The following is a 22,922-nucleotide window of genomic DNA, read 5'->3' on the forward strand; positions in this document are numbered from 1 at the left end:
GGTAACGCACCACAGCATTGCTCGCGACGCACAGTGATAGGAGAAGAAGAGTTTTTACCCACAATCCACCGGTGGAGGGTGAAGGCGCCTTTTGCTGAACCTGTAGCTGCGTGTCCACCGCTAGTAGGACTGAAGGATACCCCATGCATGCAAATACTAACGCTGTGATATTTTTGCACCAGACGGCTTATTTTGTTTGATCGGTTTCACTTCAGTTGACGTATAAGCGACGCTGGTATGGCTCCGTTGAGCTTCGTGACAGCAAGTGTTAGCCTTTTGGCGAAGTCCTTCAATGTCTTCACATGCACAAGCACTCTGGCAAGGTAGCTATTTACTTCAACTTAGTACACCAGCTAGTAGTCGAAGTAGTACTACAACGAGTGGCGGCAAAGCAAAAAAAAAAAAAGAAAACCCAAAATATCTTCATATTTAGTGTTTTGGTGCTTGGTAAAACGTCATTGGTTGTAAATATACTTTGGATAGGTACTACAGTATAAGAAAGTTATCGTGGTGTTTAACGAATCGTCTTTTCCGCAAAACTGTAATGAACTCAAACAATCGAATTTTGTGTGTATTGATCATGCAAAAGAAAAATGCTGCGGGTACCAAAAACAAAGCTAAGATCAGATTTTAGTAGTAGTTGAGATCGACTGATTTACTGGTTGCTGCCAGGTAGTGCAATCCATGTAGCTTCATTGGCTACACCAATAACCGCTCACGCACCAGTTATAGAAATCCTAATCATCAATAAATCCACTTGCCTGTTATTTTCCTGGCCTAATCAGATACTATTTCCATTTTTGATGTGCCAGAGTCGTCCAGGCTGCATATAGCAACCCAGTGAAATGTCTGTGCACCCAAGCCAGTGGGCCCCCAAAGAGGCCTCTCAATGGATACATGAGATATGTAGTGCAGCAGAAACCGCTCATCGCAAGACAAAACCCAGGTAAGGTGTGAAAGCACACTAAAGTCATATAGGACATTTCTGGACACTAGGTGGCACTGCAGCTTACATTGAGACTCACAAAGAGCCAACTGATCCAACTGTTTGTGTCTTTCAGATTTAAAACTAGTAGTTATCGTCAGTAAGATTGCCCAGGCGTGGAGAACGATGAGCCGGGAGCAGAAACAGGTATTTCACCATTGTCTACATTTAAGAATCCAGTCAGGACACTCCAGTACGTGTCAGTGTGTCTGTTTCTGACAGTTCTGCTGAGCCGAGGGCATCGTGCAGCAGGTTAAAGTAATAGTGGAGTTTACAGAGGTGTATTGAATGCGTTCCCACTTGTACAAGCTTGGGGACTTTTGACTTTAGATGTTCCACTGTATGTTTTCGAAACGCTAAACAGGGATATGAGTGCATACGTCACTGGAAGCAATGCTAAAACACCTGTTTGGTGTCTCTTCTTTACAGCCGTTTGAAGATGCCTTTCTGCGTGAGAAGGAACAATTTGAGATTGATCTGAAGCATTACCAGGCCCAGTTGACCCCAGCAGAGGTCCAACAACAGGCCATAGAAAAGAGGCAAAGGATGGCCAAGAGGAAAGCCATCCGCAAGAAGCGGGTAAGCGAGCGAGGACTTCAAAGCCTCCGTCTATTTGTGCTGCTGTGTACTCTGTGTACCTCCAACCGTCTTTCTCCCGTTCTTCATGTGAGGTCCCGCGAGGACAGTTGACGGAGGACTAAATTAATTTCCTCATTTATATATCCAATATTTTCATAGTTACAGCATAGAAAACCTGTTTTCGACCTTTATATACATTTTTGTTAACATTATTAGAGCCCTCTAGACATGAAATAACACCCCTATAGTCACCTTTACACTCATATTACCCAATATTGTATATATAATTAGAGAAAATAAGCCATTTACGGCATAAATAAGACTCGCAGTTGTGTGGGTTTCAATAAATGTCTTCCAGTTGTGTGGACAGGAAGTGATGTCGGGGATTCAGAGTTGAGATTTAGCTGGGGTATGGCCACAACAGTAACCCATGCTATTATTATGATGATGATTATTATTATTATTGTACATGTTGTGAGATAAATGATTATAAAAAATTTAAAAAAAAAAGCCTGGTGCGTGTTACTTGCGACACCTAGTGGCTAATTTGAACATTTTGTGCTTGAGTTTTAGAGTTAGAGTTTTTATGCTCTAACTACAAAAATATTCAGTTTTTAAATAAGGAATCCTACTTTGCGGAAATTCACTTATCACGGTCAGGTCTGCAACCAATAATTGAATTTCACGGCTATTCCAGCTGACTTTCGGCGAGAGGTGGGGTGCACCCTGGACTGAATGCCAGTAAATCACAAGGCTTGTTCATGTAACCCAGCGTTTTAGGTTGTGCCGCTGACTTTGTGCAAGTTGTGTGTGACGGCTTCAAGACGCACTCGAATGTTCATTTTAATCACACTTCCGGCCTTCGAAATAAGAGCGGCGCACATCCTGTCTAATAGTGGTGATGCAATTTTTAAAAAGGGTGTCATAAAAATAGCTTAGATTAATAAAGCTATTACAATTGCATCTGCAAATTTATTTAAAGGCTCTTGACATTCCAATCACCATGTTAAATACTCTGAGAAATTAAAGGTTATTGCTTTTGATATGATCTATTTGCATTATTATGCCAATGGAAAAATGGTCTCCAAAAATGTTGTCAATAATATCGATTATCGACAATAATTTATAAGACAATTATCATCCAGCAAAATTTGTTATCGTGACAGGCCTAGATAGGCAATTTTTAAAAAGGACTGAGTGACCCTTTGTAAAAATTAGATGTGGTGAACTATTTTAATTGTTTTGGTTTTGTTGTTTGTTTTTTTGCAAAGTACCGTAAGTTTCTGTCTGAAGAATAAATAATGTAGTTGCTGAGATGTGAGGCGTGTACTCACTTTTGTAAAATACTGTAATTTTGAGATCTCACAATATCACCCAACTCATTGTTGTTGTCTTTAAGTGTGTATGGATGTATTGAAATGAAGACTGTCGGTATATTATAGGGAGCATAAAATCCAAATGTGTACTGTAAATTCAAGCAAGAATGATTGTAGCCCTGCAGTTCGTGACACTTCAACGATTATGTTGTGTGATCTAGGAGTTAACCAACATGGGGAAGCCCAAACGCCCTCGCTCACCATTCAACATCTTCATGTCAGAACATTATGAGGAAGCCAAAGGAACCACCACACAGGTCAGTATTCAGCCCCGTTTAAAGAGGCCGTTTACGTTTGACATACTCAGCGTCGACATATTGCCATATTTGTTGCTGTACATGCTACTTCATATGATGTCTCCATAAATCCCATTTCTTCTGAAAGCTTTTGGTCTCCACCATAGTCGGATTCATCTCAAACAGTTCTTATTTGCACTTTTCTTAAGCCACACGACATGTTATAGTGACTTTGCAATGCATAAGAAACAGTAATAAGATTATGCTATGTTCTGTCTTACTGTGTTTGTCAGGCAAAGATGAAGTCATTGTTTGAGGACTGGAAGGATCTTGTCAGCAATCAGAAGCAGGTAGGCTTCGACCACTTTAAATAGTCTTTTATTTAATGTTAATGTATCGAATTTAGCTAAAAAGCCAAGACAAAAATGTTTATAGCCACATTAAATATATTGTTTGTGTATAATATTAATACGTTGTACAATTTATGGTGTGAAAAAGTGTTTGCCCCTTTCTGATTTCTTATTTTCTGCATGTTTGTCACACTTAAATGTTTCAGATAATCAAACAAATGTAAATATTAGTCAATGACAACACAAAATGCAGTTTTTAAATGATACCTTCTATTATTAAGGGAGAGAAAATTCTAAACCTACATTGCACTGTGTGAAAAAGTGATTGCCCCTCCCCTTTCTTAAAACATCATTTAATTGAGATCTATCAGTCTGGAAAACGTTCTAAAGCCATTTCTATAGCTTTGGCCAACCAGAGTGAGAGCCATCATTCACAAATGGAGCAGTGGCGAACCTTCCCAGGAGTGGCCAGCCAAAATGACCCCAAAAGCGCAGTGACGACTCATCCAAGAGGTCACAAAAGACCCCACAAGAACATCCAAAGAACTGCAGGCCTCACTTGCCTCAGTTAAGGTCAGTGTTCATGACTCCACCACAAGAAAGACACTGGGCAAAAACGAGTTCAAGATGAAAACCACTGCTGAACAAGAAGAACATTAAGGTTTGTCTCAATTTTGCCAGATCTTGATGATCGCCAAGACCTTTGGGAAAATACTCTGTTGTCTGATGAGACAAAAGTTTAACTTTTTGGAAGGTGTGTGTCCCATTACATCTGGTGTAAAAGTAATGCCGCATTTGACAAAAAGATGATACGACCAACAGTAAAATACGGTGGTGGTAGTGTGATGGCCTCAGGCTGTTTTGCTGCTTCAGGACCTGGAAGACTTGCTGTGATAAATGGAACCATGAATTCTGCTGTCTACCAAAAAATCCTGAAGGAAAATGCCCATCTGTTGGTGACCTCAAGCTGAAAGCAACTCGGGTTCTGCAGCAGGACAATGATCCAAAACACACCAGCAAGTCCACCTCTGAATGGCTGAAGAAAAACAAAATGAAGACTTTGGATTGGCCTAGTCAAAGTCCTGACCTGAATCCTATTGAGATGCTGTGGCATGACCTTAAAAAGGCGCTTCATGCTGGAAAACCCTCCAATGTGGCTGAATGACAACAATTCTGCAAAAATGAGTGGGCCAAAATTCCTCCACAGCGCTGTAAGAGACTCATTGCAAGTTATCACAAATGCTTGATTGCAGTTGTTGCTGCTAAGGGTGGCCCAACCAGTTATTAGGTTTAGGAGGTAATCACTTTTTCACACAGGACCATGTAGGTTTGGATTTTTTTTCTCCCTTAATAATAAAACTTTTCTTTTAAAAATTGCATTTTGTGTTAGGTTATGTTGTCATTGACATTGCCTAAAATTTGTTTGATGATCTGAAACGTGAAAGTGTGACAAACATGCAAAAAAAAAAAAAAAAAAAGAAATCAGGAAGGGGCGGACACTTTCACACTGCTGTACATCCACTTGAAATAAAACACAACTCAAATAAGCAACACTTATCTTTGTCCTCATGAAGCAGCAGTTGCTACCAGGTGCTGTAGAATCTGAAACATGTTCCCCACTTCTCCTGTGAAGTGTGTTGTATGGAGGATTTTAAATGAAGGGGTTTTGCTCATTTGGCGTGCATTTTAGCATGTTTGTCTCCACACTGTCTGGTCTAAGATAATGGCTAATTTGGCTTCCGATTTTACAGTAAAGTGTCTGTTCCAGAAATTACACTGTTCATTTGGGTAGTATCTTTGAGTATGTGATGTTGTAAGATATTTTTTGTCGTTGTTGGAGAAAGTAACCAGCCCAACTGCTTGTTGGAAGTACTGAATTTTCAAAATAGATGCTACTATTACACGTTTTGCTAGAAGCCACAGTTTTGATACTGTGGACCACTCAGTCCTCATCTCCCGCCTAGAACACTGTGTTGGCCTCCGTGGCTCTGTGCTTAAGGTTCATGTCATATCTCACCAACAGGACTTTTTCAGTAATGATTAATGACTTCTCCTCTACAACCGCTCCCTTCTCCTCTGGCGTGCCCCAGGGTTCCATCCTTGGGCCTACCTTATTTTCACGATACATGCTACCATTAGGACCAATCATCTCCAGACACAATATCCATTTTCATTTTTATGCCGATGACGTACAGCTCCACCTACCAGTAATGCTCAGTGACAAGAAGGCACTAGATTCCCCCCCCCCCCCCCCCCCCCCATAGCTGCCTTCCTGATATCAAACAATGGCTGTCTCAGAATTTCCTTCATTTAAATGAAGGAAAAACCGAGTACATTGTTTTTACCCCCGATTCACCGCACAGTGAAACCAATTTTAACACCCGCACCTCTCTTTTTGCTCCTGCCGTTAAAAACCTTGGTGTGTTTTTTGACAACAGTCTAAGGTTTGATAAGCAAATGAGTTCTGTGGTCAGAGCAAGTTTCTTCCACCTCAGGCTCCTGGCAAAGGTAAAGCCCTTTTTGTCTAGTACAGATCTCGAAAAAGCGATTCATACGTTCATCAGCTCGAGGCTTGATTATTGTAATGCCCTCTACACTGGAGTAAATCAGTTCCTCCTCCGCAGGGTCCAAAATATGCCCATATCACTCCAGTTCTCCGTTCTCTCCATTGGCTCCCGGTACAGTCTAGAATCCTTTTGTTTGTGTTCAAGGCCTTTCTCCAGCATACTTGTCTGAGCTGTCCGTCACCACTCCAGGGCCCTGCGCTCTTCTCAACACACAACATTAGAAGTCCCAAGGATGAAATACAAAAAATGGGGGGGGACCGTGCTTTTGCTGCGTTTGCCCCCACACTTTGGAACTCTCTTCCACCTGCGCTACGATCTACTACAGAGTTGTCAGTTTCTAAATCTCTTTTTAAAAACTCATTTATTCAGACTGACTCATGACACATGATGATTATACTGTATGTACTTTAGTTGTGATTCTGTGCCTGTATTTTTATTTTTTTTATTTTGTTTTAGTTGTTTTTAGTCTATCTTATTGGATCTTACACTGTTCTCATTTGCTATAATCTGTTTTTACTCTTGTGAAGCACCTTGGGAGCCATTGGGATGTTGTAAGGTGCTACAGTATACAAATGAACTTTGATTTGATTTTCATTTGAAGTCATATGCAGCTTTTATCTGACAAATCTTAAGTAAGTTTGATCAAATGTAGAATTACTACAGTTTCTGCTTGGACATTAACACCGCAGCAGCTGTTCAACTCAGATGGAAAAGAAACGCAACACTTTGCGAGCGAGTGACACTGGGAATGCAGAGTGCAGGTAGGATTGCAAGGTTTATGGTGTGCGGTTTCAATCCCACCTGGCGCACTGCCACTTCCATATTACGTGTATTATTCACAGTAGCGATGCCATAGTTCACCCACCTCTCGTAGTAGTCACATGGCTCATGTATTTGTTTCTCATCTTAGGTGTACATACAGTTGGCCGAGGATGACAAAATTCGTTACAAGAATGAGATTATGGCATGGGAAGACCACATGTTGGACATCGGACGAGAAGACCTGATCAGAGAAATGACTTTGTCGGCCAAGAAAAAAGCTGCACAAACATCAAAGCCCAAGACAGTAAAGAAAGCGGAAGCTAAAAGGCCCACTGCCAAAGCCGCATCGACAGCAACCACTAAGGAAACAACAAAAAGCAGCGCTTCCAAAACTTTGAGAAAGATAAAAAAGACTTAAGCTTTGTTATCAGTGGAGTCTCTGGTTAAAGGTGTTGTAGACTACTATTGTTCCCGTGACACACATCTTCTCTTTGTTTATCCTCTGAATTGGAACGACACAAAACTGTCATCAGGCAAAGCCAATTAAACACCCAATTTGTATTGTGTTCACCAGAAATTAAAAGCAATAAGCATCCAAATTGTCATTCTCCAGGCATCAGTCAATTGGCTGTTTGACCAATTTGAGAGGTTTGGGGATGAAAGAATTAGTGACTGAGGGGCCTTTGTGATAGCAGTGCTTACAATGCACACTCCATAGACGGCAGTGTTGGGACACTTGGCCATTGCGCTGACAAAAAGTGACAATAGCAGAAACCCCCTTCTGCAGCTCAAATGACTTTGACTTTCCACTTGATTTTTTTAATACACTCGAAATTTTAAGACCGGATTGAAAATTTGCAAGAATTTACATTTTGCACTCTTAAAGAGGTTCTAAGTAGATCTTCAAAATGCAAAAAGAAGAAATTGCAAACAAGCATTAAAGTGAAAAATAAGCTCTTAAAAGCCAAAATCCTGGCAAAAATGTGGATTCAATGTCATTTTCTGTCAGGTATTCACAGTGTCATGGTCTCTTGATGGCAAAGGCAAAAAAGCCTTTTCTCTTTTAAGGATCCGATTGGCTGTCCGTCAAGACACGGGATGATCCTCGGCCCAGTTGAGGGTCGTTACTGGTGCCGAGTGCAGTCCGATAACCATCAGGCGGCATCTACGAGAGAAGGCGTTTGAGAACAAAAAATGTCTTCAAAAGCCCCGTCTCCTTCGCCGTTTGGAATTTGCACAAGACATTGAAAGGTTGAAGAAAGTTTTATTCTCTGATGGGGGAAAAAAATTAACCTTGATGGTCCTGACAGCTTCCAGGGTTACTGGCATGACAAGGAGATCCCACCTGAGGTGTTTTCCACACGGCACAGTGGAGGGGTGGTCCATCATGATCCTACAATGGAGCTTCAGGTTGTGCAGGGGCGTCCAACGGGCGTCACAGCTATGTGGAGATGTTGCATGGGGCATCACTCATGACTGAAGGCCCTCGTCTGTGTGGTAATGACTGGCTTTTTCAACAAATCAAAGCTGCAGTTCACAATGCCCGCCGCTTTTGGACCATCCTGCGTGTTCCCCTGATCTAAATCCAATTGGGAACATTTCGGGGTGGATGGCAAGGGAAGTTTACAAAAATGGACATCAGTTCCAGACAATGGATCCCCTCTGTGGATGCCCACCTGGAGCAACATTCCCTCAAGCCTCCTGGAAACACTGGCATCAAGCATACCCAAACCCATTTTTGAGGTGATTAACAAGAATATCTATTTTAGGGGGATTTCTAGTTTTTTTTTTCCCCCTTTCTGGTCTTAAACTTTTCATCATCTGATCACTTTAATGCTCGTCTGCAATAAATTGCGTACTCAGCTGTAGTTTGTGTCTCACTCTTGTTTCTTCTTTTTGCATTTTGAAGGTCTACTTAGAACCTCCTTTGGATCCGACAGTGCAAAATGTAAATTCTTGCCATTTTTCAACCGGTCTTAACTTTTTGATCATGGGAAATTCTTTGCAGATAGCATTTCTTCAGCCGGATGCTCCCCCGAAACTCTCTAATTACCGTCACTCATTATCTAATGAGACACCTGCATAAAACAATCTTCCCAGTATTATAAATACTTAGTATTATTTTTAAAAAATAGTTTTTTCCAAGTATTTGCAGAGGCATCTGCAGTGTTTGTAAAGGCACAATGTTTGTAGTGAATCTGATTAGAATCTTCTAGTATACCAATAGTCCATTTCAAAATCACTGCACAATTAATGAATATAATAACTTGAGTCACATTCTGTAACTCTTCCGGTCTACCTGTATCCCTACTGATGACACTCGAGCTCAGTGGCCACTTCCCTCTGACTGAGATCATCCTGTTGATCAATTATGTGTGGTCTTGGTCTTGATTGATGATGTCATAAGGTGAACAGCATGTGAATACCAATTCAAACGGCACCAGGACGTTTACTGGTGGATTCATGGATCAGTTGGACATGTGCGTTCAAAGGTTTAGAGAAGGTCAAATGAAGTTCACCTGGAATAATTTATAGTGCGTTTGTGCCCGGATTGTAAGAAAACCAGGCGGGGCCCTTTTGTATCAAATGTGCAGCTAGTTTGTTACTTCACGAGTCATTTTTTTGTAACATAAGTGTGAAATGTTTGCATTGTAAGATAAAAGTGGAACAGCAGCAATCGGCTTCCTATTATTTCTCCAGTCGCCTTTCCATCCAAGTAATCCACAAGAATGTTACTTTTCAAATGCGGCACACTTCTTTGCTCCCTTTTAACTGTTTCACCTTAACTTTTTATATATATTTTTTTGTAGTTTTTGTGTATGATTTAAAGTCGCATCCGTTACCATGCAAACACTGTTAACAGTAGAACGTGACCTTAGTGACTGTTGTCTATGTACTCTCCATTTGAATAAACATGTACTGTATTATGCTCGCCTAATATTGTGAAATTAATAAAACAATTGAAATCATAACAAATAAGAATAAAAATAAAAGAATTGAGGGAAAGAATGGAAGAAAAAAAAGACATCAGAAATGACCTTAAAAATCGTAGCACTCGTTTGTACGTGTGAATGTTTGTTTCTACGCTCCTGATCAAAATTTTGAAAAAATGCAGGAATTTATATTTTGCACTGTTGGATCTTAAGGAGGTTCTAAGTAGAGCTTGGAAATGCATAAAGAAGAAATTGGAGTGAGACCAAAAAGAGTAAGCAATTTACTGCAAACAAGCGTTAAAGTGAAATAGGCTGGTCATCAGCTGATCAAAAGTTTAAGACCATAGCCCAAAAAGAGCCCCCCCCCCCCCCCCCCCCCCCCCAACTATTTTCCAAAGAGGACTCAGTAATGGGTAGGTTCTCTACTCTGAACTCTCTGAACTGCAGCTTTGTGCTGTCGAAAAAGTCATAGACACACAGACGAGGGCCTTCAGTTAGGAGTGACACCCCCCTGCAGCATCTCTACATAGCAAGCTACCGTTTGACGCCCCTGCACAACCTGATGCTCCATTGTTCCATTGAAGAGAAAAGCAACCCACGTCATCTCAGGTGGGATCTCCTTGTCATGCCAGTAACGTTGGAAGCCATCAGGACCGTCAAGGTTCCATTTTTTCTCCGAGGATAAAACGTTCTCTCTTTGGTGCTCTCGTGCAAATTCCAAACGCGTAGTTTTGTGGCGTTGAAAAAGGCGAGGCCTTTGAAGATGTTTTTTTGTTCTTAAAACCCTCTCGCATATGCCGTCTGATGGTTATTGGACTGCAATTAGGACGAGTAACGACTTTCATTTGGGCCGAGGATGGTTCCCTCGTTTTGACGGGACAGCTAAGGATCCTCCAGCTCAAGGCCGGTGACATTTTATTTGGTCTACCACTTGACTTTTTTTGTTCCATAACCCTCAGAATCTTTGAAGTTTCAAATGACTGTCATACTGCGAGGCCTTTCTTACGCAGATCAATAATCCGACTGTGTTCAAAGACTGAAAGATGTTTTGCCTTTGCCATAAAGAGATTATGACAGTGTGGATACCTGACAGAAAATTACACTGAATCAATACTGCCTTAAACGTTTAATTTCTCTTTGATTGTGTGCAATACATTGGTTACTCAGTTTTCTTTGGTCTCACTCCCGTTTCTTCTTTTTGCGTTTTGAATCTCTACTTAGAACCTGCTTAAGATCCAACAGTGCAAAATGTAAATTCTTACAAGCTTTCAACTGGTCTCAAAGTTTTGATGAGGAGTGTATTTGTCCTGTTTGACCGGTGACCAGTCCAGGGTGTTACCAACGAAGTCAGCTGGGACAGGCTCTAGCTACTCGCAACCCGAATGTTGACAAGCGGTGTATAAAACGTTCTTCACTGTAGTAACACATCAACCACAAATTGGAGACACGGTTAGGGTTAGAGTGGGAACTGGAGCTCTTGGCTTCCTGGATGCAGCTGATTTGAGTTTTAATGTAAGCTTTGTCAGAGATTCAGCAATTTGGAACCCTAGAAACTTCTTGAGAGTCTTCTAGGAGCTGGCCAATCGACCACAGCCTTAATGTTTGCAAGGTCTGCTAGAAATTTGCCCAGGAACACCCTGTAGGATGCCTTAATAAATACCCTATTTTCTAGTAACCTAAGGCGGACATGCTGGATGTGATCCTGCAGGAAGGTGGAGAACCTGGGTCACATGTCTGTGTGGAGGTAAAGACAAGACCCGTTCTTACAGAACAATGTTTATTTATACAGCACAGCACAGAACTATATCAAAACACTTTACACCCAATACTTGACAAGCAAGGATAATGAAAAACAAATTAAAGATAGAAAACATCGGGATGTGTCCCAATCGATAATATTTTCAAAGTGATAAAAAGCTGGCCAGTCAAGAGTACAAACCCACTTCTGTCATTAACTGTTTAAAAGCTAACAAAAAACTGTATTGTTTATAGTTTTAGTACATAAAATAGCTTTAACAATTCTTTTTAAAGCTGGTACTCCCTATAAACACACATGGAGTTGTGAGCATTTGTGAGCAAAAAAAGATGCGCCACAAGAGACCTTTTTTTTTTTTTTAACATAAATGTCCGCATTTACAAATCCCCCCCCAAAAAATGCTATCCAAAATCAGTGCATTGACAGTGCCACATTAGTTGGTGTAGTCTCAGTCTTGGGTGTATGGAAGCCCGTTTATGCCACTGAAAGAAAAAAATCCCAATGGTAAATCATTAAAAAAAGTCGTAATTATGAAATAAAAGGAAATTATGAGATAAAAAGACACAATTATGAGATAGGAAAGTCAGAACTGTGAGATAAAAAGTCCAAATTATTATTATGACATGGCGCTCAGCACGTGCGCAGTTTGCATTTCAAAATGATGACTTACCATTGGGCTATTTTTTTGCGTTCAGTGGCGGAAAGCGGGTTTCATATGGGAGGCTTTCATTTTTAACCTTTACGAAAATGAATAAAATGCATAGTCATCAGGACTATAATTGCTCATTACACCTCTTCTGGGGTCAGTGTGTTGGGTGTCACTCCCTACACAGCAGTGACGTGCGGTGAGGTTCAGGGCTGGTGAGGCACTGACTCCTTTAAAGTTTTTTATTATGTTAATTAAGAACATGTGTGAATACCCGTTGCTCATTAAGAAAAGAAAACAATTCACTTTGGTTTAAAAACTTTTTTTTTTTTTTCAAATTCTTCTTGCTGACTTTTCCTCTCTATGGAAGGACGGCAGTGACAAGCACCTTCCAGCTCACGCACGCCCCCACTGCTTCAGGATGAAGCGAGTACTGCAAGTGCCTCTGCGTATGACTTTTCTATGTACGTATCTTATTGACCGATCAGCAAGAAAAATCATGTCACACTTCCCTGAAAGACATTACATAGGCGGTAGAAAGTCATGGTGTATACAATAAATGTTTCTGCAACATTCTATGCATTATATAAAATGGTGGAAATGTGCAAATTCAGCGATTTTTACTTGAGAAAATGTTAAAAATGATTTGTATCGTACAGAAAACATTTATAATACAGTTCAATGGACGCATTAGAATTTATTTTATGTTATTATTCGTTTTTTTTTTATTTTTCATCATGCCACACCTGATTGGACGCCACTGCTACACAGGTAGCACACCAAGCTGCCAAAACGGAGTGCTTGTTATCCAACGTGTCATTTTTGTCTGCCGTAGGTGAGCATGGATCAGGATTGTTGGGATGCCGACTGTTCCACAAGAGTTTGAAAGTCGGGCGATAAGACCAGCTTGTGTTGGACGTTTCCTAACACCATCATGTCTCCGTTCTTGCCGTCCGACAGATTCACAGACACCAGTTGCTGCAAACATCAAGGACAAAACGCTGTCAGGGTTAAATGAGAGAGCAGACGTTCGTATTTCTCGGCATACAAAAGTGTTGAGCTGTTTTTCAGAATAAAACAATCCAACGCTTACCTAGTCTACAGTAGGAGTAACACTAGGGATAACGTACAATGCTCACTAAAATACATGTCAGTGATAACAATAGTGATGATTGGACACCACATGATATTATGTATTACCAATACGTAATTGTGGAGTAATTTGGCCCCATAACTATAGCCTAGCTTCTTGCTCTGCAGCTGGTGTGCGTTAGAAGCAAAACAAGGCGTTCAAGCTATAACGCGTGTGATGGCAGTGGACACGAAAGGTAACGCTTCCAAAGTACTTTGCCAATCTTATCTTGCGTTTTTTTGCAAATAGTGCATCAATAACGACTTCAACTGTGAATCATTAAACAGGATGCAATTACAGTTAATATCAGAGCCAGTCATTAAAACAGGGCATGGCCGTCGGGTTTTTGTGTCCTTCTTCCCCTCCAATGTCCAGGCTGAAATCAACAATCAAGATAAGTCCAAATGTTATCCAAGATTCATTTTTTATCATCACTATACTTCAATTTTGCTGTCCAAAGTGCAGCCATTTAAGGCCCTTCAGCTGTTTAAAAAAAATAATAATAATAATTATTGGCCCACTTTCAACAAGTAAACAAAACAACAAAAAAAACACGAAATAATAAGTAACAAAATAGCGTAAAGTTGAAAAATTAAAGGAAAGAAAGTCTAAATAGAAACAAAACAAAAGAAAAAGTTGCAATTTTTAGAAAATTAAGTTGGGAAAAAGTAGATGATAATAAAGTTAAAATATAAAGTAATAATATTACGAGGGAAAGAAAAATTGTGCAAGAAGAAAGTTGAAATATTTGTAAAAATGTTTAAAAAAAGTGTAATGTCAGGAGAAAAAGTTCATCGCTTTGTCACCGATAACGCAAAGCTCAGACGCTGGCTTATTTTTTCTTTAAATATTAAAAAAAGCATATCTGTGTTGGTTGGTTTAAAAAAATGTTACACACACACACACACAAACATATATCGATAAACATATAAAAAGATGCAATATGCAGAATTGCCAACAAACACGTTGAAGAGAATGCCGTCCACACTAGACTACCTGAAGGAATGAGAACGAGGCTCCGTCTGTGACGTCCATGACAATATTGCCCAGCTTCAGCTCCACCTTTCCTGACTTTCTGATTTGGAGTTTACCCAGGTATCCCTCGGAGAATTCTGACAGCACCGGCGAGCGCTTCACAGAAGAAGACTCCTGGGGAGGTCAAGGCCAAGGTTTGTTTATAAAGCACATTTAAAAGCGACGGTTCATGCTGCCCCAAAGTGCTGTACAGATCAAGAAAATAGAAATCTAATAAAATAGCCAAAATAGGAAACATGTAAAGTTTTTAAAATAAAATAAGTAGTAGAACAATTAAAACATTTGATACAATAAAAAAAGAAAAAACACTCTCAAATAGCTTGTCTTAAAAGCCAGTGTATGACGGTGCGTTTTTAGTGCCGATTCAAAACGCTAGACAGAAGGAGCAGTTTTAATCTGCAAAGGGAGGGAGTTCCACAATTTTGGGCCTGTGACTGCAAAAGCTAGTCCCGGGACAATGTAAAAGACTGGTTGCAAGATCTCACAGTGCTGCAGCAGGAGTGTGCAAAGTCAGCAAGTCACTTAAATAATAGGGGGTGGTAGCCCATTTAGGCATTTAAAAACAAGCAATAAAATCTTTACTCATTCAGTACCAGCCATTTTTCAAAACAACCCCTTCAGTACCAGCCATTTTAGATGATTTTGACTGATCTTCCGAGGCAGACAGAACATTGTGTTCTATTGTTATATAAACATGGAACCCACCAAAAGAAAGATTAGACTCCCGTCTTTCATCAGAGAAAAAAAAAGTTTTTTTCTACCATTTTCCATTCTTTAGTAATCAGCAGTAGAACATAGGTACGTTTCTGGAAAATATCAGTTCCCGACTAAAACAGGGAGAAAACCAGCTTTGACTAATATGTTGTTACAGCTCAAATATCTAAACAGCTATACTAACATAAACAACATAAAAAAGAATAATTTTACATCAAAAAACTATTTACAAATATAACACCATCAACTATTTACTATTTTCACATTTGGAACTTAACTATGTGTGCATGCGTGCGTGTGCATGGGTTAAAATATCCCTACAATGCGTAACCTTTTGCACGCTACACTCCTCCACGCTCTCTCACTTCTTCCTTCCTGTCATGTGTGATTTTTCCGTTCAAATGTATTTCTGCGACCTCGTGGGCGTTTTTATGGCTTAAAATTGCTCTGAAGTGAAATGCATTTGTGGAGAGTTGTGTCATCACCTCTTTTTTGCCTCTCGCGCAAAAAAAACCTAAAAGACGTATAAATAGGTTGTTGGGATCGGTCATTTGGGATTACAAAAACGTATACAGTAAATGCCTCTTTGGTATTGAATGAGTTCAAATGAACCCAGGCAGCCAGTGGGATGAAGCAAGAATGTGTTCATAACGTTTTATCCCCGTGAGCAGGCGAGCAGCTGAATTTTGGACCAGTTGAAGTCTACGAATGGTAGACTGGTCAGTTACAACAGTCCAGACGTGAGGAAATGAGCATATGTACGACCCTTTCAAATTGGTTCATGGGTAGGTGCGGCTTCCCCTTGGTAAGAATCCTGAGCTGAAAGAAACTTGCTTTGATCACTGAGATGATTTGGTTGTCGAGATTAAAGGAACTGTCAATAAAAACACCAAGGTTTTTAACACAGGGGCGGCAATAAGACGAAAGGGGGCCTACGGCACTGTTGACACAAGTGAGGACTGAGGACTGTGCAGTTTTTAAAGCCGAAAAGAATGAGTTTTGGATTGTAGGGGTAGATATTGGACATTGTCTGGAAAACAATGAAAGGGAAATGTTGAGTTAAAAAAAAAAATTGACCCAATGGCAGCAAGTACAACAAAAACAAGACAGGACCTAAAATAGAGCCTTGGGGCACCCCATAGCCAAGAGGGGAAGTCTTTGATGAAATTGGACCAAGACTGACAGAGAAAGAGCGTTCAGTTAAGTAAGACTGGAACTAACGGAGGACGGTGCCTTTTAAGTCGTACACGTCTCTAGGCGGGATAGACGGATATTATGGTCAACTGTGTCAAAGGCTGCCGTCAAATCTAAAAGCACCAGCATGGCTCTGGCGAGCCACCAGAGTCTGCTAAGAAAAAAAGCAAATCATTAAAAAATGTTAAAAGTGCAGTTTCTGTCCTATGACAGGATTTAAAACCAGACTGAACATTTTCAGCAATGTTTTTTAACTTGAGATGAGATTCCAGCTGGGCACACACCACTTTTTCCATCACTTTTGACAAGAATGGGAGTTTAGAAATGGGTGTGTAATTTGACAGGACAGAGGGGTCGACGTTGTGCTCTTGCATGCTTTCATTTTTCACTATGTGGCCCTCGGTGGGGAAAGTTTAGACACCCCTGGTTTAGACTGTAGTGTAAAACAACTCCAAATACTTTAAAGTCTAAATATCGGTTCCCCTCATAACTCACTTGTTTTTTCCCATGCAAAGGCTTCTTGTCCTCTGACTTTTTGCCAACTTTCTCAAACATGGGTTCAGGAGCGCCGTCAGCTTTTTGTGCTCTGGCAGGCATACAGTCAGGTAACTGCATGAAGAAGAGATCCTCCCTGCCAGACAGGCGCAGATCCTCCAACTTCTTCGCCAAACATGGCTGTTCAGTCCGGCTAGGGACTGTTTTAACCTGAGGTCCAGCGGACAACGGTCTCAGAAGAGGAGGCTTCTCCTGATCTGCTTCCAGACAAGGAGAGATTTCTTTACTTCCCACGTGCTTGGCATGGAAGTGTATTACAAAGTTGTTTTCTCACATGTCGTGCTGGTCCAACACAGAGGCAACTGGATGGGTTTCAGCTTGGCGTCGTTCCTCAAACTTGGATCACATATGAACTGGGTGCGCAAACACATACAAAAATTTTATTCTTATTCTATTTGAATTAAGATGAGATGCAGATTAGGTCAACTGTATTGACGTTTATCATCCATCTGATATCTTAAAGCCCAAACATGTTTTACAAGAGGGTGTCCGGAGCGCAGCCTGTTTTTTCATTCTAAAAATATAATTTAACAATAAAAAAAAGGAAAAATCTGCAGTAATTTCACAAGAATAAAGTCAAAACATTATGAAAAAAAGTTGTAATCTAACGCAAAAAACACAATTTTAGTCGTGTAAAGTTGAAATACTAAAGACTCATTTTTATATTTTAAAAGCCATAATATTATGAAAACCAAACAAAACAACCAATAACGTAACTGTGGGAAATTAGGTTGCAGAAAAAAGCTATAATATTACGAGGATAAAGTCATACGTACGAAAAAGACAAACAAGAATGTTTAAATAGTTGGGGGAAAAAATACAACAGCAGAAATGAAAATGTGTAAACAGCTGTAATTTTACAAGAATGAAGTCAAAATATTAAGAGAAAGGATATTGTAATGAGGAAAAAATTCACAATTGTACAAGAATAAATTCGTAATATCGTGAGGAAAAAATTATGTTATTTTTAGTAGCTTATAGTTTGAAATATTGAAGATTTTTTTTGTTGTCATTTTTGGAAAATTAGTTTGGGGAAATAAAGGTAAAATAAAAGTCATAATATTCCGAGAATATTAGGGCGGGGGTGGAAATCAAAGAGCTCAAAGTGAGTTCACCAACCCCAAAAAGTGCAAAGTACTGTTCTGCTGTTGGCGAGCAGCGTTGGTGTTGTTAAAACGTGTTGACTGTGCCTTTTTGTAAGGTCGACATCGCTGTTTTGTGGACACCGATAAAATACTGAATTGTGCAGTCATCGTTGTTCCAGCCACACTTTCCAAATGTGTAGGACAAATATATAAAGCCAATTCTTTCCCTTTATTAGTTAGCGTGGCGTCACCAACTAACCTGATAGCTAACATTGTGGGACCAACAAATGAAATTATGACACGCCACAAGTTTTTATTTATTTATTTATTTATTTATTTTTGTTGGCAGATTTGTTTCCTTTTTGCTGTTTGACTGACAGTGGAAGTGTCCCCCACACTGCAGAATTAAGAATGGTACAATCTGCACCGATGGTGCCCTGATCCCACAGCTAAATCATCTTTTGGAGACAGACCAGACTAGGGGTGTAACGATTCATTCACTACATCGATGCATCGATTTATATTCCTACGATCCAACCCCATCAATGTGTGTTGAGCGAGTTTCCATTCCGGACGGCATATGTCGATCTACTGTAACATCGTTTAAAAGGTAATCAGTCGATTGAATTGATACTAGGAAATAAAGCATTGGGTTTAAGCACGGCAGGCTTTATATGGATGCCTGTTTTTTAAGCACTTTTGCTGATGAAGAAGAAAGGAAATTCAGTCTTTGTCTGTGACGTCATCGTCTTCCGGGTATGTGGTGGTCATGGGAGTGGTAGTGAAGTTTAAAGTTACTGAATCATTTCGGTTCGTATCATTCTAAGTGAACCAAAATCGTTCTTCAATCATATCGGCAACCACGAATCGTGATAGGAATCGAATCGTTATTAAAACGAATCGTCACAGCCGTAGTCCAGACTTTCTTGAAGGCTTCTGCACAACAGTTGAACCTCTCTCCTTAAAGTTCTTAATCCTTTTCGTGCTGAGCAACGATGACTGCAAGTTTCCAGGTTTCCTTGCAGGTAACAATGGTTAACAGAGAAAAAACAAAGATTTCTTTTTTTTAAAGCTTCCAGTTTGCGATTCAATTAGGATGACATGGTCACCTCCAGCCTTTGTCCTGGTCAACACTCTCACCTATGTTAACCAGAGAATCACTAATGCCAGCTGGTCCTTTTGTGGCAGGGTTGAAATGCAGGGGAAATGTTTTTCGTGGGGGATTAAGGTCATTTTCAAGACAAAGAGGGACTTAATTGCCATTCATTTTATCACTCTTCATAACATTCTGTGGTATACGCAAATTGACTTGGTACTTTTAAGAGCCTTGCATTTGGAGTACTTTTAACTCACATCATCCCTCTGTAGTTTTCTGAGCAACTCGTCTTCATCATCCTCCGATTCTTTCCTTTCTTGTTTCACAGGTTTACAGGTAGGAGCGATGTTGGCGTCACACACGTCTGAAGCAGCAGTCCAGCCTGTAAGAGGAGAGGTTTCGGAGTAATATTCCCATGCACACAAGCATGGTCCAGTAAAAGGGGTGAATGTTGAAGAGACAATACCTGTTTTTCGCAAAGTGTCAGCAGGACCCTGTTCGAAGATGGAGTGAGACTGGATGGTCTGAGGCTTTGCTTTTGTTCTGCCTCTGTTCTCTCTTCTCCCATCCCTCTGTCTGCGCTCTCTTTTTGGAGCAACTTGAATCTCTTCCTTTAACCTGCAATCAACCCTTATATTTGATGTTGATGCATACTACATATTCACAGTACATGACAACAGTTTATTATTTATACTTGCGTCTGTAACAATCATACTGATGGCCACTTACTTATCTTTGCTTTTCCTCACAGCATGGATGTTTGGTTCAAACGTTTTCTTTGGAAAACAGAAAAACAAATTTGTTAAATAAATTTCAACGTGTATATTAATAATATTACATAATTTTTATAGGGCATTGCATGGGTTGTCTCCAGGTGCAGTGTTCCCTCGTTTAACGCAGAGTTTAGGTTTCAAAAAATACCAGTGTTAAGTGAAATCAGTGTAGTAGAAGTTGATTTTTTATATATTTTTTCGTTTACAGGATGTTTTTTTCTTTTGTTATGTGTTTTTTTCGTTTACAGTGCATGTTTTTCCGTTTACAGGATATGTTTTTTGTTTATTATATATGTTTTAAGGCTGTAAAAACCCTCACCCCACACTTTGTATATATTGTGCATGTTGCGCATTTAGAGGGCCTTGAAAGCACAGATCACGCCTTGGTCCATGGGCTGAATCAGCTATGTAGTGTTTCCAAAATAAGCCCGTCTCATCCATATTAAAAACTTCAGGCTTATATCCCCCTTCCTCAATGATGCCTTTAAATTTGTTCACGTTTGCCTCTGCAGGTCTTCCTGCGGACAGTTAAAGCCCTTTTTGCATCCTTGCTCAAATGTATTGCTGCTGTCGTCCTCTGGTGTTAATGAGAGTCACTGGTTATTTGTCAAAAGGTGCCCTGTGATTGACTGGTGACCAGTCTAAAGTGGTCACCCTCCTTCTCACCCAACGTCTGCTGTGATACAATCCACCAATTATAGTAATCTGCATCGTCCCTTACCCTTTTTGTGTGCAACACTACTGAATGGCTAATACTTAAAAAAAATAACATATATATTAATAAAATTAAGTAAGGTTTGACATGAAAAGTACCTTCTTTTTCTTTAGGGTGCCCCCGAGTGTCAGGTCCCGGGTTCGGAGGGACGTCAGTCTTCTAGAGGAAGTGGGGGAGGGGACACTTCCGAAACCAAGGCCGGCAACTCCTCGGCTCGCGGGAAGACTCAAAAAAGCCTCACATGTACTGCCAGACGGACAGGGAACAGCTTCTGCATCCTTCGTGTCCATAATTCAGTACAGTTAGGTCCTTTTAATGCCTACCAGGGGGGCGGTGAGCATCTCCTTCGCTCAAAACGAGTGTCCTTTACAACAGGAAGTCAGACAACATCGCCTTTATTTTGAAAGTAGAGGTAAAACATCCGGTCTTTTATTTTCGCTTCAAACATGTCTGCGTATGTCACCCAAAATGTCCTTCTGTTCAATTTCTTCAGTTCCTAAACAGATTTGAAACATGAATATTTCACTTTGAAAATTAAAACAACTAGATGGTCTTAGCAAAGCGAAGGTTTCTTTACTGCAGACAAATTGAACACAGCGTATTTTCTCGGCTGTTTTGACGTTCACGACATCACAACAGCGACAACGAATGCAACCGCAGATCGATGATATTCCATTAAACAATAAAGCATATATACAATAAGCAAATGTTGTTCATGTTTAGTCGGCTATTACCTTGTATTCCCTGCCTGCGTCTTAGTCTTACTGCCGTAGAAGCAGTCACTTGTGGTTCCAGAAGTCCGAGCCAGTAGAGGTAAACATTTGTAAAATAGACAGCCCGCGTTTTTAACTAGTTTTTCTACAGTCACATCCTGTCGTGTTGAGTCTCCATTGTTGTTTTCAGACACTACACACTTACAGCCACAAGAGGGCGGTGTTTTTCAAGATAGCAACTCGCTGCAGTTTATTAACAATTTGACTGATTTCAAATCATGCACTCGCTAGTTAAAGTTTGCTCTTTAAAAGTATTACGAGTTACATTTACTGTATGTAAAATAATGCACAAATGGCATTTATTCCCACTAACTGGAAGGTCCATGCTAGTAATACATGCAAATCTTTCACTTCAAAACTTTGGCACAAACTATATATACAGTGTTGTAAAGGTGTTTGCCCTCTTCCCCTTCTTCTTATTATTTTTTTTTTGCATGTTTGTCACACTTAAATGTATCAGATCATCAAACAAATGTAAATATTAGTCAATGGCAACACAACTGAACACAAAATGCAGTTTTTAAATTTTAAATATTATTAAGGGAGAAAAAAAAATCCAAACCTACATGGTCCTGTGTGAAAAAGTGATTGCCCCCTAAACCTAATAACTGGTTGGGCCACCCTTAGCAGCAACAACTGCAATCAAGCGTTTGTGATAACTTGCTATGAGTCTCTTACAGCGCTGTGGAGGAATTTTGGCCCACTCATCTTTGCAGAATTGTTGTCATTCAGCCACATTGGAGGGTTTTCCAGCATGAAGCGCCTTTTTAAGGTCATGTCAAAGCATCACAATAGGATTCAGGTCAGGACTTTGACTAGGACACTCCAAAGTCTTCATTTTCTTTTCCTTCAGCCATTCAGAGGTGGACTTGCTGGTGTGTTTTGGATCATTGTCCTGCTGCAGAACCCAAGTTGGTTTCAGCTTGAGATCACTAACAGATGTTCGGACATTCTCCTTTTTTGTAGACAGCAGAATTCATGGTTCCATTTATCACAGCAAGTCCTCCACCTCCTGAAGCTGCAAAACAGCCCCAGACCATCACACTACCACCACCATATTTTACTGTTGGTATGATGTTCTTTTTCTGAAATGCGACGTTACTTTTACGCCAGATGTAATGGGACACACACCTTCCAAAAAGTCCTGTCAGACCACAGAGTATTTTCCCAAAAGTCCCAAAAAGGGGATCAAGATGTTTTCTGGCAAAATGTAAACTTTTTCAGACAAGGCCATGGAGATTTGGATTTTTTTCTCCCTTAATAATAACATGTTTCATTTAAAAACTGCATTTTGTGTTCAGTTGTGTTGTCATTAACTCATTTTTCAATTTGTTTGATCTGAAACATTTAAGTACGATAAACATGCACAAAAATAAGAAGGGTTCAAACACTTTTTCACACCGCTGTAAATTGTTTGTCAATCCCCGTAGTATTCGTAGTTGCCCTGTGTGTGTGTCTGCTTATCTGTTGGTGTTAAGTTTGCTGTATAGTGCTTATCGCTTTCATCTTTTTGTCTGCACTACGGCCATGGTCAGCGTCTTTTGTACGTAGTTTTAGTTACACCCCTTTGTGGAGGTGTGATTCAGGGGTTGGGCTATAGGGGGCAGGGGCATTTGCCTTCTAGTAAGAGCTAACCCATGAGAGAAGAAGAGTTGCCGAG

At 40.2% G+C, this 22,922-nt stretch overlaps 2 protein-coding genes across 6 annotated transcripts; one reads left to right on the forward strand and one right to left on the reverse strand.

Annotated features, from left to right (window-relative positions):
* The first annotated feature begins 41 nt into the window (after positions 1-41).
* tfam (transcription factor A, mitochondrial) lies at positions 42-13,877 on the forward strand. Of its 3 annotated transcripts, XM_054767898.1 has the most exons (8): positions 42-323; positions 813-946; positions 1,062-1,132; positions 1,415-1,564; positions 3,102-3,197; positions 3,470-3,526; positions 6,783-6,854; positions 7,004-7,148. In XM_054767898.1, the coding sequence occupies exons 1-7, from the start codon at positions 238-240 to the stop codon at positions 6,831-6,833; spliced, it is 645 nt and encodes a 214-aa protein (XP_054623873.1). In that variant the 5' UTR covers positions 42-237; the 3' UTR covers positions 6,834-6,854; positions 7,004-7,148. The 3 variants fall into 3 exon arrangements, with proteins under 3 accessions (XP_054623873.1, XP_054623872.1, XP_054623871.1); XM_054767897.1 differs by lacking the exons at positions 6,783-6,854; positions 7,004-7,148 and adding an exon at positions 12,561-13,877; XM_054767896.1 differs by lacking the exon at positions 6,783-6,854 and having other exon boundaries at positions 43-323; positions 7,004-10,033.
* On the reverse strand, positions 11,318-21,425 carry zgc:171971 (uncharacterized protein LOC569690 homolog). 3 transcript variants are annotated; one of them, XM_054767894.1, is made up of 9 exons: positions 21,224-21,425; positions 20,588-20,985; positions 19,731-19,777; positions 19,468-19,619; positions 19,259-19,383; positions 17,095-17,173; positions 16,761-17,020; positions 14,319-14,471; positions 11,318-13,168 (listed from the first exon to the last, which is right to left on the reverse strand). In XM_054767894.1, exons 2-9 carry the CDS (start codon positions 20,777-20,779, stop codon positions 13,037-13,039), a joined length of 1,140 nt encoding a protein of 379 aa, XP_054623869.1. In that variant the 5' UTR covers positions 20,780-20,985; positions 21,224-21,425; the 3' UTR covers positions 11,318-13,036. The 3 variants fall into 3 exon arrangements, with proteins under 3 accessions (XP_054623869.1, XP_054623868.1, XP_054623870.1); XM_054767893.1 differs by having other exon boundaries at positions 11,319-13,168; positions 20,588-20,853; XM_054767895.1 differs by having other exon boundaries at positions 11,322-13,168; positions 16,761-17,017; positions 20,588-20,853; positions 21,224-21,423.
* Between the last annotated feature and the right edge of the window lie 1,497 nt (positions 21,426-22,922).

The sequence above is a fragment of the Dunckerocampus dactyliophorus genome, chromosome 2 (assembly GCF_027744805.1).
Source record: "Dunckerocampus dactyliophorus isolate RoL2022-P2 chromosome 2, RoL_Ddac_1.1, whole genome shotgun sequence".
In the NCBI taxonomy this organism is placed as follows: Eukaryota; Metazoa; Chordata; class Actinopteri; order Syngnathiformes; family Syngnathidae; genus Dunckerocampus; species Dunckerocampus dactyliophorus.

Coding starts and splice junctions, on each gene's coding strand:
- zgc:171971 (XM_054767894.1), bottom strand. CDS start 20,779: ATGGACACGAAGGATGCAGAAGCTGTTCCCTGTCCGTCTGGCAGTACA. Junction 19,620..19,730: donor GTGAGGAAAAGCAAAGATAA/GTAAGTGGCCAT, acceptor GGTTGATTGCAG/GTTAAAGGAAGAGATTCAAG. Junction 19,384..19,467: donor TGACACTTTGCGAAAAACAG/GTATTGTCTCTT, acceptor CTCCTCTTACAG/GCTGGACTGCTGCTTCAGAC.
- tfam (XM_054767896.1), top strand. CDS start 238: ATGGCTCCGTTGAGCTTCGTGACAGCAAGTGTTAGCCTTTTGGCGAAG. Junction 947..1,061: donor CATCGCAAGACAAAACCCAG/GTAAGGTGTGAA, acceptor TGTGTCTTTCAG/ATTTAAAACTAGTAGTTATC. Junction 3,527..7,003: donor TTGTCAGCAATCAGAAGCAG/GTAGGCTTCGAC, acceptor TTCTCATCTTAG/GTGTACATACAGTTGGCCGA.